Source organism: Pseudorasbora parva, chromosome 19 (assembly GCF_024679245.1).
Source record: "Pseudorasbora parva isolate DD20220531a chromosome 19, ASM2467924v1, whole genome shotgun sequence".
In the NCBI taxonomy this organism is placed as follows: Eukaryota; Metazoa; Chordata; class Actinopteri; order Cypriniformes; family Gobionidae; genus Pseudorasbora; species Pseudorasbora parva.
In genome coordinates this window covers 15959487-15974812 of record NC_090190.1, presented here as the reverse complement: position 1 = coordinate 15974812, position 15326 = coordinate 15959487, and the positions used below count along the sequence as shown (strand labels likewise).

Genomic DNA, 15326 nt, shown 5'->3' with positions numbered 1-15326 from the left:
CACTGTTCAATTTACCTGTATGTAATTTCTCATTGTTCTTCCTTTAATAATATATATATATATATATATATATATATATATATATATATATATATATATATATATATATATATATATATATATATATATATATATATATATATATATATATATATATATATATATATATATATATATATATTCCCTGAAGAGTGAGCGAGACGTTGCGTCACCGCTGTGGGAACGCCCCTGCGTGATTGCGCCGTGAAGCACTTATGGACTCATTGACCGAGAAACTATAAAGCACGCCTGAACCAAACAATATCAGCTTCTGAAAAGCCTAAAGTAAGTCGGCCACGGGCATGCCGGGAGTATGGCAGGGTGACGCAGCATCTTGTTCCCTCTTCAGGGAACTAAGGTTACATACGTAACTGACTTTTAAGGTCACGTGTCACTGCTGTGGGAACACTATATCCACGTCGCCATAGAAGCAAATGCCCATCATTGTCAAGCATAGCACACACTAAGAATCGCGCAAGCACCTGTGCCCCTGGAGTGGAGCTGAGGTCAAGTTCATAAATCCATAAATCCTCCCCGATAATACAACACCCAAAGGAGTGTGGTTAGCAGCTAAGGCCACCACATACACCTTTATTGTGGAGTGGGATAGCCCTGCAGTTAATCTTTCCTGCAGGAAGTCCAGCACTGCACCCACCAGGCAGTCAACTGGGTCAAACTGGTGATTCCCGCACCATGAAGTGAATAATCTCCCCTTTAAGGCATAAAGTTTCCTTGTAGAGGAAGTAGAGAAGTTTCTGGAGTAGAGAATGGTCTCCAAAATCTCGGCTTATTAACCACGGTCTCCAAAACCTGAACTTATGGCCCCTCAAAGGCCAGGCCCACAGTTTCCACAATTCTAGGCAAGTCTAAAGGATCAACCCACTCGCCTGAGGGAGAAGGTCCATCCTGATCCGAATCTCCAGCGAAGAGCCGTCTAGGAGACACTATGTCTGAGAACTATACTCAGGTCAGCCAGTATGGGGCTGCTAATAACAGAAAGGCCCATCCCGGTGAACTCTCTCCAGAACTTCTGGAAGCAGAGCAATCTGGGGAAAGGCATGTAGGGGTAGCCTCGGCCATTCCTGTACTGTGGTGTCCAGCCCCAGAGGAGAACCACAGATGACAGTGAGAGATTTCGAGAGACGTGAACAGAACTATTTCCGCTCTTCCAAACTTCTACTGCAGGAGCTCCACCACCTTGTGGTGGATTTTCTATTCCCCTGATTGAAAGTAGTTTCCCTTGGGCCCACAGGAGGATCTGGTGAACCAGTTTGTATAAGGGGCACGACCTCAGACACTCCTGATGTATGGTAGCACCAATGTGTTGTCGGTCCGAACATGCACACGAATGACCCTAAGATATGGGAGGAAGTGTTTCAGTGCCAGACACATTGCCTAGACTCATTTCTAGGCAATGTATGTGCCAGATAAGTGCCAGATTTAGTGTGAGAGAGATCCTGCCACAGACCTCGAGCCGAGCAACCACTCATGATGGCTCCCCAACCCGTGAGGGATGCATCTGTCGTTAGCGTGACACAATGACAAGGAGCTCCCAACACAGGCCCACAACCAAGTTTTTTTCCACATGACTAAGGCACAAAGGCTTCGCTGCATGACCTTGATCATGCGAAGCAGATTCCCCCTGATTTACTTTGGTTCTGACCCACCACTGTAATGGCCAAAAGGTATTACGTTGGACGCCGCTGCCATAAGACTCAACATTCTCTGAAACTGTTTGACAGTGAGTAACTGGCCTAGGTTAAGTTATATTACAGCTAAGAGAATTGATGCTATCCGAGCAGGTAACAGACGACAGAAGTAGTGTTATCAAATCCCATATCACACCCAGATAAGTGGTTCTCTGTGCTGGAGAAAGAACACTTTTCTTTGCGTTCAGCTTCAACCCCAACTTCCTCATATGAGCGAGACAACATCTCAATGTCAAACCGCCATCTGTTCTGAGTGAGCTAGAACCAACCAATCATTGATGTAGCTGAGTAAAAATCTGAGGCGACAGAACTAGGCCTAAAGGAAGAAGACAATATTGGTACGCGTTGCCCCTGAAAGCAACCCTTACGAACTTCCTGCGTTGTGGAATGATGGATACATAGAAGAATGCATCATTGAGATCTATTGTGACAATACAAATTTACACATGTTGCCTTAGCAACTAAATGTAACAATCTGTGGCTGTATTAAAGCGCATGACGACAAGATGATGAATAATGCAGACTTTAAAGGGGGGGTGAAATGCTGTTTCATGCATACTGAGCTTTTTACACTGTTAAAGACTTGGATTCCCAAGTTAATAATAAAGTTTCTGTGTTAAAAATACTCCTTCCGGTTTCTCACAAGTTTCAGAGAGTTTTTTTCGAGTATGGCTCAGCTTGACGTTAATAGAGCGGAAGGTCCTTGTATGGGCCGTACGGGCTCTTCTCCCGGTAGGGTGCGCGCGCGTGTGACTAGAGCGAGAGAGGAAATGCACGCCCATAAACACTCTCAAGCTGCAGATCCAGTCGTCCATGAACACTTATGTCGGTTATAGTCCGCGCCGCGCTCCACTTCATTTCTCCACTTTGACATCAAGCGACTTCAACGCTTCAGTACAGCATTCCGGGAAGGCAGCACTGCATTTGAACCGATTTGAACGCAGAAATTGCGGGAAGCTTCACAACATCGCTTCAGTCGCATCGCAAAGTGGATCACCACACTCCAAGAAGTGTGTTTTTGACGGAGCCGTCCCAGTGATAAAGGTTCGGTCCTGCTTTGGAAGCAGCCGGTGAGTAAAACTGCTTCAAATGTCTGTGCTGTTGCTTATCGTCGCGTGAGTAAACATCAGTAAACGGCACGATCGCGTGCTTCGTCATTCAAATGCGCTAACGGACTCCATTGTTGTTCTATGTATAACGTTACACTAGTCTGACGTGCAAAACCGTTTTGCTTGCTACTGCTAAGGTTAAGTCGCATACAATAGTCCATAAACCAAATCATGTCCTCATAAACTGCGAGTAAACACACACAAATGTTGACAGGCCACTAAATACAGTACATACCACAGAGACGGACGTCCTGCTGTTGCTGTTTCTATTTCAGCCTCCGAATTAGATTCTGGATCATATATCTATTAGCTGAGATCGATAGCAAGGGTTTCTCCATGCTTGAGTCACCACTTTGCGCATTCGTCATTCTTTAGCTCCGCCCACACGATACGCCTCCAGGCGCTCTGTTTTTTCCGGAAAGACTCGGTACAGCCCATATTTCTTTTATAAATATAATAAAACTAAATACTTATCGGAGATATGAAGGATGCAATACTACTCTATAGGTACTCAAGATTGACATGAGATTGACTGAAACTGAGTGTTTCACCCCCCCCCCCCCCCCCTTTTAATAATAAACACAGGGGAAATACAAAACCACGTACATAGACAAGAACCGACAAGGGAATAAACATAGCAGGGAACTTAAATACAAAATGCAAACACAAACGAGGAGATATTCATTGACCACTGAAACCACTGAAACAGAGTAGGCCAAAAAAGGAACTAACAGAACAGAATAACAAAACAGTCCATAATCGTGACACTAACATAAAAAATAAAAAAATAAAAAAATAAAAAACATTTTTAGTTGAAGATTAAATTTAAAATAAAACCAGAATAATAAATAAAAGCTAATTCATTATAAATAATACTAAATTCACACTGAGATGAAGACAGTCATATTTATAAATCACATTACAAAACTAAATAAGTAACTGTATTAATAAAACTTGACTGCAAATTTTAACAATTACACAGTTAAAATATATGGTTTTATGTGATACATCCACAGCACTAGGTGTCAGAATAAGTCCAAGTCCAAAACAAACGCCATATCAATGAGTGCTCCTTTAACCAAAAACAGTATTGTTTAGTATTTTTCTTTAGGATATAATTTGTACTGAACTACAGATCCCATCCTTATACATAAAGTTAAAAAAAGAAATACACTTGACAAGCATTGCTTGAAAGTTACAATAATCCATATGTAAGAACAATAAAAGTAACACATCTTCATTACCTGTGGTTGTATTACGTGAGGCAATGGTGAGGGAGAAAGACCCGAGGAGAAACGAAAGAACAAACGTGAGGGCCATTCTTCTACCTGCAGAACAAGAGAAAAAGAGAGCCAATGGGGATTATCAGAAAAGGAACTGGTGAGTGTGAAAACACTTTGAGACTGATGGAGAGTGATTGTTTAAGGGTGTGAGATGAGTGTGAGAGAGGTCCCAGAGAATGAGAGGAAAGGAGGAAGTACAGCAGGAGAGCACACAAGGGGACGAGACAGGAAAGGGGTGGAGGTTGAGAAAAGGAGGCATGGAGCGAGGAGAGAAGCAGAAGGGTGGCGAAGGACAGATCACAAACGGCACTTGCGGACAGATGGATCTGAACAGCTGATCTCCTCTTCTAGATTCACAGTTAGTCTACCACGACCAACCAAATGAGTCACTCGCGGCAGGGTGCCTTCCCTTACTCAGCCCACAGATCTGCTTAATATCTACATCAAGGTGCAAGCACTGCCTGGCCGTCCCCCATCAATATTCGCTTTCCGCCTAGCTGCTTTCTGACTCAGGCGCGCCAACAAGCACCACTGTTAGTGTACATGGGGGTGGACAAGATGAATGATAGCTGTTGTTTCTGTCAATGGATAGTGTGTATTTATTAGTGTTGTTTTTTGGGGTCCCATTTTTGGGGTTGTCATTTTAATTATTGCAGCATATATTTAGCAATTGAGATTTGTATGCATTGAATTTGACTGGCTAAGCAGCATTCCTAAAATAATAACATAGCACTGTACATTAGTGATGGGGATTTTTTCAGTGCCTCTACTTATGGCAGAAGGTGATGATAAGTGACTGTTTTTATAAATGACTTGCCTCAACCAATTCATTCAACAACACTAATTCATTCAGAAATGAAACATGTGAGCATACGTTTTTGAATGATTTACTTAACTGATTTATTCCACAACACTGATATTCATTCAGAAATGAAACAATGTGCTGTTTTAAAGAGTGAGACATTCAATAATTGATTCAACCAATTCATTCAAGGTACGAAATAAGTGACTGTCTTTATTAATGAGTCATTGAATAATTGACTTAACCAATTCAATCAACAACACTGATTTATTTAAGAACAAAACAAGTGGCTACCTTTATGAGTAAGATATTGAATGACTGACTCAATTGACTTATTTAAAGGGATGCTTCACCGCTTTTTCAAATTAAACTATGTTATTCCCTTAACTAAAACGAATTGATACATAGTGAATGAACTGGGCTTAGTGGGCTAAGCTAAATGCTATCAGATCATCACCGCGAGTCAGAGTGATTAAGTGCACGGACTCAGACAAAAGAGGTATTTATCAACTCGTTTTAGTTAAGGGAATAACATAGTTGAATATGAAAAATCAGTGAAGTATCCCTTTAAGGAAACTAACTCATTTAGGAATGAAAAGTTGACTATATATATGAGTGAGTCAATGAATCTATACATTAATTGACTAAAAACACTGATTCATTCAGGAACAAAACAATTGACTTTCTTTAAAGGTGATGTGTGTAGGTTTTTCACTTTACTAAAGCATAAAAATACCATGATATGTTTGCAGATATTTAGGTAACAAGCCAAATCAATGTCTCTCAGAAAAACAATGCTACTGCCAGTTATTCTAATTTGAAATGTGTGTTCCGTGTCGGAATGTCTGTGAGATAATGCATATTGCCAGTAGTATTTCGACACCACAGGTTGCCAGTTAGTGGAAAACACAGCGTATTGCAGCAGCCATGGAAGCCAGCTAACAAATTGGGTCAGAGATTGCAGATTCTACCCGTCTTAAAAAGCTGCGGCATCCATCTAAAAATCTCTATGGATAAACTCATCAACTTACAATGTGGCTTTATTCGTCAATTGCGCTTGCTCCTTTTGCATGCCTTCCTTATGCTGGCAACCCGCGTGAGCATCGAGTCTGAGGAGGAGGGGGTGGGGGAAACAACGATCTCCAATATTTAAAATTTGGACTGCAGTACCTATTTCAATCACTAGCTGTGTCAATCCTACATACAGCACATTTAAGAGGCTTTAAATCAATTACATCAAGCATCCATCCAACCATCTATGTGTATGCAGAAACCTTTGTCATTAGCGACACCAGTGGCTGTTAAGTGAACTGCAGCAAACATCTTGTTGCTCGCACTTATGCACACATTCCATAGTTACGCAAATCAAATCAGTGGCGTAATGTATAAGAGACTGAAAGTCATCCAAGGCCACAATATTCTCATGGCAAAGTTCTTTTTGGAAATACCTTTACCACGATATGCTTAACGGACATCCTGATGCCATTCACGCTGATGAGAGCGTTGTTTAGATTAATATGTTAATTTGCGCTGCACACTCTCCTCTCAATAACAAAATAAATAGGCCTACACAACAAAAATGACAGCATCGAGAAAACAGCAGTACACCATGACGACAGATGACGGGGCCCATTTTATAATAGGTCTCTTTAATATGTACTAACATTTCAATTAATCATTTGATACAATGCACTTACTGTGTCCGTGTTTTTACAATGTACTTTTACAAAATACCCAGCATGTCCTTACAGCTAAAATTGATCTATGTAATTACATCTATAATTACCCTTCCCTTAACCCACCCATAAAACTACCCATACCACCAAACCTGTGCCTAACAATCCCCATATATTCCACCTCAATAAGCAGCAAAAGTGTTTTGCAACACAACATCAACACAATAACAATTTTATGCTTATTTTTTGATTAAAGTAATTATTAGTTAAGGACACCTAATAAAAGGTGTGACCAATGAGGTAATTAAAATTACACTGTCATGATAGTTTGATAATAAAGTATATTTTGTGAGATTTAATCCCTTTTCTTTGTATCACATATTGACATTACAGTACATAATTACAAACATTTTTAGTTTAGTTTGTGTTAGTGTTCTGTATTATGCTGTGCATTTGTTTATATGTTAGTGGACATAAAAATTCGTACATAAAGTCCCTTTAAACTGTGTATTATCTTGCAGTTCCCAACAAAGTTACTGGCCAACTGGCGAGTAACCCATTAAAGACAATTTCTACTTGCATTTAGAGCTTGGAGAGTGTTCATTTTGAGCTTTGTTGACAACATTGAAGGGAAGGGGAGCGCTGAAAGGAAGATGTAATAGCAGGGCATGTTCACAAGCCCGTTATAATGATTGTGGAATTGCAGGGGAGCAAAAGAAAATTATGCTTCAAAGAGCTGAAAAACCAGAGACAAATCTGGGACGTAGAGCACGTAAACCCCCAGCGTCGCACGAGGAACTGGGGCCAACGCACTCACACGCTCACATTCACTCACACAAAATCTGATTAGACAGCCAACAATCAACCAGGACTAATCTACATAAATTAATTTCACCCAAATGATATGCTAATTTGAAATACAGGTAGCAAAGCAGGAAGACTCAACTCCACCAGAACGCTTTACACTTCCTGCGCTGTAATCACAATGGAAGCAATTTCTGGAGATTATTCACGGCTTCTAACTGTTCTCAAAGGAGTATGAACGAGTATATGAGCCATAACACATTTCATCCCACACTATAAAAGCAGACAAGGCTTTCCGTCGTGGGTGCGCAGCGTGCTGTAAAGGCGGTCTTTTCATGAAAGGCAGGTTAGGATTAACTTCAGCTGGAGAGCCAGCAGTGGAAAGATTTTCATGAATGCAGTGAACATATGGAGTTGCCGTACAGCCTTGACAGAAAAGAGTGAAACAGACAGAAGCTAGCATGCTGCTTTGTGAACTACTGCCTACATTGGCAGCTGTCTTCTAAGGGGCTGTGCACACAGGACACGTTTTTGCGTTCTGTCTGCACTAATTGTTGGTCTACGGTAAATATGGACCAGACGAACATATTTCTTCGTTACGGCACGTCTCACACCACGAGCGTTTTTTTTTGTTTTTTTGTCAAGTTAAAAATAGTTTATGACATGCAGTGCAGTAAATCAATGCCAGCTTTAAAAACAATGGACCAATCGGATGAACCTGAGCATGTTTATTTACATACTGTATGTGCAAGAATATATCCATGGACTTTGGTAATTAACATCAATATTCTAGGTTACAATAAAATAAAATAAAATGTGAATGGAAAATATGTTTCAGATGCCATTTCTTCAGTTTTTTTAAACACTTTTTTCCTTTTAACAGTTTCATTTTACATGGTCCTGCAAGTTGAACATCTGAATTTTAAAAAAATACAGAGTCAAATTATATGAGCTCATTAAAGCTGCACATATAAGAATTAGCAAAATGCAATGACAACTAATCCCCAAAAGTATTTAATGTCAAGTAGGCTACCCATTAGCAAAGGTGTATAGGAGTTAATGTTGCTATAAACATGCCTTCTGTTCAATTCTGTTATGCTCCGTCTAGCTGTTTTTAATGCTAGGACATGTCCTGTGTGAATGGGCCCTAAGGCATCGTCCTAATAGAAAATTAGCCACATAAGTGACTGATTTAGAATGCTGTACATAAACACTGTTTAACACAAGCACTACAGTGCTCCTAACGTGAAACACACGAGTTGTGTCCCAAATTACATAGCACTACTAAGCACTATGAATGTATACTACGCACCATACTCAACCATCAAGTGTATGAGGTTTATACTGCCATATACCAGTGGAGTCTGATAGCCCTTCCCTTTGGTCTATATAAGTAAAGCTGTAACAGTAGAGTGTATGAGGTGTCAACTATTCTTGTTGGAATTTTCAGCGTGAGCACACTACTCACACTGTTTATACTACAAAATGGCTTAGAATAGTGCATAAGTACGCAGATTGGGACGCAGATAAGATGGTTGACTTGGCTGATTCCAAAAGAGTTTGCTGTTAGCATGCTGCTAAGCTCACTAGGCGATACTGTAATAATCATTAAAAGCACACATTTTATTTAACTTTTTTTCAAAATGCTCTAATTCCGAATTAAATAAATCCAAAATTCTGTCATGAAAATCTAGATGCTGCAGGTCCTTAACTCAGCAGCCAATGAGCTTGCTGATCAACATTTAAATATTTGGCATTGTTTGCAGTTGGCAGTCTGCAGCGCGCTTTCAGAAACCCTCCACCTTCCCCAGCTCCACCTGTATAGATCTACTACAGGGTAGGGATGTTCATTCCCCAGCCATGCTCATTTTAGTTTGGGTTTAGAATTAGTGCCAATTTGGGGGTGGGTTGTTTGAATTGTGGGTTTATTTAACATGCCAATCTCTCAAAGAGTTGTCATGACAGAAGTATTTTCATAATCTGCATTTCTCTTTACTCATCCACCATTTTCTCCAAGGGTTTGTCGCAATGCATTCTGGAATTGCTTTTCCAGTAAGGGATACATCAAGTATTCTGCGTTAGTTCAGGCAGGCCACATAGTCAAGATCAACTATCAAATATTCCAAAACTCCAACCCCAAAATTCCAACACCAACATTCCTATGCACTCAATTGGTAACTCTCAAACATGGCCCCTTACTTAAGCGCAGCTTAAGTTCAGTCTGACTGCTTGCCTGCTTCCACTGCACACTGTAACCCAGCTCCTCCTTAAACTTGTGTTTAACTTAATCAAAGTCATTCTGTTGTCATTGATGCATGCTCTGTTCTCAATGGTTTTTTTACACTGCTCTCTCAGTTGAAAAGAAATGGGAGGTTGTCCCCAGAAGCAGCTGCTTTACATAGAGCTCTTGAAAAGGATAGGGAATTTAGAACAGAGCCATATCGCCAAATGTAACTTTTGCAAAATATGCCAATAAAAAAAATTGACTAAAGTTTTGTCAACGTTGTTTCTGACTTAAGTGGTCCTCACTGAAATGTGATGTACCCAAAATAAGATAATATTGTTTGACTAGATTTTGGAACAACCATTGTTTCTGTATAGCTATAGCACCTATGATGCCTTAAAATCAGTGGTGGTTAAAACACTGGTAATAATAACTGATTTCTCTAAATTTAAACATTGTTAGAAACATTTGGGATAATGTAACTAAGTCAACAAAATATATTGTGCCTTTAATGCCCATACATCTTCCCTACTTCTGTAAGTGTTTCTAGTAATAAAATTTGGTAATAAAATTTAACTTTTTCTTACTTGCAGATCATTGTCTGCTTAAACTTCTATTAGGCAATTCATAATAATTCATAATAATGTCAGACTGAGCTGTAAACTATGTATATGTGTCCACACACGCACACGCACACGCACACGCACACAAGCACACGCACACACACACACACACACACACACACACACACACACACACACACACACACACACACACACACACACGTTGGTCTATGTGGTTTACAGGGACTCTCCATAGGCGTAATGGTTTTTATACCATACAAACCGTATTTTCTATCCCCTTACACTGCCCCTGCCCCTAATCACAGAAAACATTCAGCATTTTTACTTTCTCAAAAAAAATCATTTAGTAGTTTTTAAAGCTATTTGAAATATGAGGACATTTGAAATGCCCTCATACACCACATTTATAGTGTAATACCAGTGTAATACCCGTGTAGTTATACACACACACACACACACACACACACACACACACACACACACACACACACACACATTTTGAGCAGTAGGAATGAGTATATAAAATTGCAAAATAAATAAACATTAACCAAACTGTATTTTTTTACTTTTAAGACTTAACATTAATCAAGTATGTCAGTACTTTTACTCAACAAAATTGAAAACGTGCTTAAACCTGTAAAACCTTCACATGCTATCGGAATGATATAATGTAAATACAAGTTTCCTAGTTATAAAAATTGGACATGAACGCCCTGTCAAATCATATTTTAAATGTGATGAGCTTGTAATCACGAATTCATACGTGGGAAGTAAGACATTTCTGATAGCATGTGAAAGCAGCATAAATAGTTTTACTAGAATATTATTTTTTTTGGGCATCTGTACTTTTACTCAAGTACTTGACTTGTGTCCTTCATCCACCACTAATGCTGTCTAGGTAGACAGAGTGCTAGGTTTTGGAACAGCTATTGTCAGAGTAAGGCTCTGATGCTCGGTATAGTAAAGAGGAGATTGTGACTGCTGCGTTGTTATGTGAAAATGAAGCTAGTGAAATGCACTTGCTGCAGTGCAGGGTGAACGTACACACACATTTTCACACAATCTGACAGGGGCATGAAGACTGGGCTCCACCTGAGGCGTAAAACTGACCTCATGGTAGCAAGCTCTCTCTTCTATCGCTCTCTGCCTCTCTCTAATATGTTCTCTCTCTCTTTTTCTCTGGCTTGCTTTTTTCCAGGCCACAATTGTTTTCTTTATTGCATCCTTCCAAAATCATTGCTGTCTTTCTCTTTCCTCCCTATTCAGTCTTCTTTTATCTCTCTACAGAGCAATTACTCTCAATCTTTCCCCCCTCCATCTTTCTAACTGGCTTGTCTCATGAAAACAACATTTCACTCAAACGGTTCCTCACACCATATACTCATTATACGCAGCCTGATTGCAATACACAGCGCTGAAATCGCCGCCATAATCTCTGTATAGACAGTATTTACGCCACCTGATTGAAACTCCTAAATATTCAAGATTGGGTGATTCAAAGGTACCATTTTAAGAATCGGTCATTGAAAAACACACCATTGTCCACTACTCAGAAAGCTGGGTGGCTGATGCCCACACATTTAGGCACTTGGTAACTGACAGGTGACAGTCTCTGTATGGACAGTGAAAGCAACGCATGTCTCTTTTTGACTGGAAACCAAAGCTGAAAACTGCCTAATTCTGTTGCCAGGCAACCATTCATGTACCCTCCTTTCGTTTGCTCTTTGACTGCTGTCAGACTATCTTGATGTTTTAACCCCCGGTGACACGCTGTCTCCACCACGCCTCTGTAAATGAACCCTCTCACCCATCTGACTGCAGGGGTGATGAGTGAACTCGATGGTTTCGCTGCAGTGTCTCATCAGCGCCTCATCTAGCATGAATGTGTGGATTAGCAGTTTGCACCTTGGGCAGCTAATATTACCCACCATAGAAATAGTATAAGCATGCAAATTAGCATTGTAGGATTCGAGGGCGAACCCGACACAAAGGAATCTTCCAGATGATTCGTTCAAACAAAATTCCACGCAAAAACCCAACTCAACACTCCAGATCCCAAATCCACAGTCTAGGACCATAAATGAAACGGGCTCCATCCAGTCTATGCTAACTGATGAAACCTTCAGCTACTTTATGGCCAGAGATGATCCTAGCCAAAAGGAAGAGTGTTTTGTTAACATTAGGCAGCTTGTAGAAGATGGATTGGTTGGGAGAGGGCCCACTTTGAGCCACAGCATGCAAGGTAACGGCAGAGGTTGTTTGATCAAAGATAAAAAACAAAGACAAAGACAAAAGATCCCAAACAGATCTTCTTCTTCTCTTCTTCTCTGAGTGACACTGAGTTGAAATCCACAAGAGAACCCACAGAGACTGTTTTTACATATAAAATGCATCAAATCATTAAAAAAGGATGGTATTTTTAATCAAACATCCTTCTACTGCATAATTCTATATCATGTCTACAACCATATACGTAACCATTATGCTTAGATTCACTGACAATTCATGCAACTGTCATTATTATTGATTGGTTGATTGGAAGTGTCCCTTGCTTGGTATCAGTATGATCGTATGCTCATAATTCAGAAGATGGCTTGATTGAAATCTGTATAAAATGTATCCTATTCTTATAATAAGAAATCATGTCTAAACTGTACTCTCTGTACTATCTGCTTAGAGCAGGAAGTTTAAAGACCACAGGTCACCTCTGAACCAAAGATGATACCTAATTGGCCAGAACTCATCCAGGAGGATGGGTAGACATTTGAGTTAAAAATCTCAGGACATGAACAAAGAATCAGATGAGAAGAGTTAGAGATGAGGATGAGAGGATTAGACGATTAGATGATCAGATGACAAACTACTAATGCAAATAATATTGATTTAAAGCTTAATAACCTTGCATAAGAAAGGATAGGAGGGTTAAAATAATGAATGATGGTTCGTTCAGGCTATGTCTTATAAGTGCATACATTGCTAGAAACTTGGGATTTTATCATTCCACTCTCTTAAAACTCATCTTTTCCTAACTTTCTTTCTTTCTGCAACTCGTGTGAATGTATGTGTCCGTGGGTTTTTGTTAGATATTACCTTGTTAGAATTATCAATAAAAGTCTTGTTTGTATTTAAAGATAAGTGTTCTTGTTTTATGTGCAAACGGATTTAATGTGTTAAACTACTGCTCTATGTTACCTTGCTAATAAACAGTGTTTTCACTATTGTTTGAACAGTAATATCCACTGCAGAATTGATAGTTACGGTCCTTTCAAATAAACCCTGGACGAGTCATTTGCTCAGCCGTAAAATAAGTGACTCTTTCAAATTTCCTTATGAATTAATAATTCCCTTTGAGCTAAAGAGACCTGTTTCCCTTATACGTGACTTACAGCATGAAATGAGGACCTATGGCTTACACTGTCAGAATAAATTGCAAAAGTTGCACCTTTTGGGGGTATAACGGCTTGTCACTTGGGCAACATCCTTAAAAACAACTTTGTACATTATCCACCCCTAAAAGGTGCATAGTGGTACCTAATAGTATTAATATTTACCCTACTACACACAGAAAAATAGGGTGTCAAAATTGTACCTTTAGGGGTACCACAGCTTGTCGCTGGGGCAGTACCCTTAAAAGAACAATGTTATACCATTTTTACCACAAAAAGGTTCATACTAGTACCTTAAGGTACGCATTTGTACTCAAAGGTACTAATATGCACCTTTTAGGAGTAAAAAAGTTACAAAGATGCCCTTTTAAGGGTACTGCCCCAGCGACAAGCTAAAGGTACAATTTTGACACTATTTTTCTGTGTGTATGAACGTTGTAGGGTTAAATAGTGTATAAAGATGTCCCTTTAATAGTGCATGATGGTTGCTAGGCAATGTGGGGGAGAGCTGATTGTGAACAGTAAACAGAGCTGATGGTGAACAGTAAACAGAGCTGATGGTGAACAGTAAACAGAGCTGATGGTGAACAGAAAACAGAGCTGATGGTGAACAGTAAACAGAGCTGATGGTGAACAGTAAACAGAGCTGATGGTGAACAGTAAACAGAGCTGATGGTGAACAGTAAACAGAGCTGATGGTGAACAGTAAACAGAGCTGATGGTGAACAGTAAACAGAGCTGATGGTGAACAGAAAACAGAGCTGATGGTGAACAGTAAACAGAGCTGATGGTGAACAGAAAACAGAGCTGATGGTGAACAGTAAACAGAGCTGATGGTGAACAGAAAACAGAGCTGATGGGGAACAGAAAACAGAGCTGATGGTGAACAGAAAACAGAGCTGATGGTGAACAGTAAACAGAGCTGATGGTGAACAGTAAACAGAGCTGATGGTGAACAGTAAACAGAGCTGATGGTGAAAAGAAAACAGAGCTGATGGTGAACAGTAAACAGAGCTGATGGTGAACAGTAAACAGAGCTGATGGTGAACAGTAAACAGAGCTGATGGTGAACAGTAAACAGAGCTGATGGTGAACAGAAAACAGAGCTGATGGTGAACAGAAAACAGAGCTGATGGTGAACAGTAAACAGAGCTGATGGTGAACAGTAAACAGAGCTGATGGTGAACAGTAAACAGAGCTGATGGTGAACAGTAAACAGCTGCTGGTGAACAGAAAACAGAGCTGATGGTGAACAGAAAACAGAGCTGATGGTGAACAGTAAACAGAGCTGATGGTGAACAGTAAACAGAGCTGATGGTGAACAGTAAACAGAGCTGATGGTGAACAGTAAACAGAGCTGATGGTGAACAGTAAACAGAGCTGATGGTGAACAGTAAACAGAGCTGATGGTGAACAGTAAACAGAGCTGATGGTGAACAGTAAACATAGCTGATGGTGAACAGTAAACAGAGCTGATGGTGAACAGAAAAAGAAACTGATGGTGAACAGAAAACAGAGCTGATGGTGAACAGTAAACAGAGCTGATGGTGAACAGTAAACAGAGCTGATGGTGAACAGTAAACAGAGCTGATGGTGAACAGTAAACAGAGCTGATGGTGAACAGTAAACAGAGCTGATGGTGAACAGTAAACAGAGCTGATGGTGAACAGAAAACAGAGCTGATGGTGAACAGTAAACAGAGCTGATGGT

At 40.0% G+C, this 15326-nt stretch overlaps 1 protein-coding gene across 2 annotated transcripts in view; it reads right to left on the bottom strand.

Moving 5' to 3' along the window:
• The window catches only part of gabbr1b (gamma-aminobutyric acid (GABA) B receptor, 1b), a 164889-nt gene that overhangs the window by 123196 nt on the left and 26367 nt on the right, over positions 1 to 15326 (bottom strand). For both annotated transcript variants that reach the window (XM_067426765.1, XM_067426764.1), the window contains exon 2: positions 4102 to 4185. In XM_067426765.1, the coding sequence (XP_067282866.1) occupies positions 4102 to 4177 (76 nt within the window). In that variant the 5' untranslated portion in view covers positions 4178 to 4185. The remainder of the gene's footprint in view (positions 1 to 4101; positions 4186 to 15326) is intronic.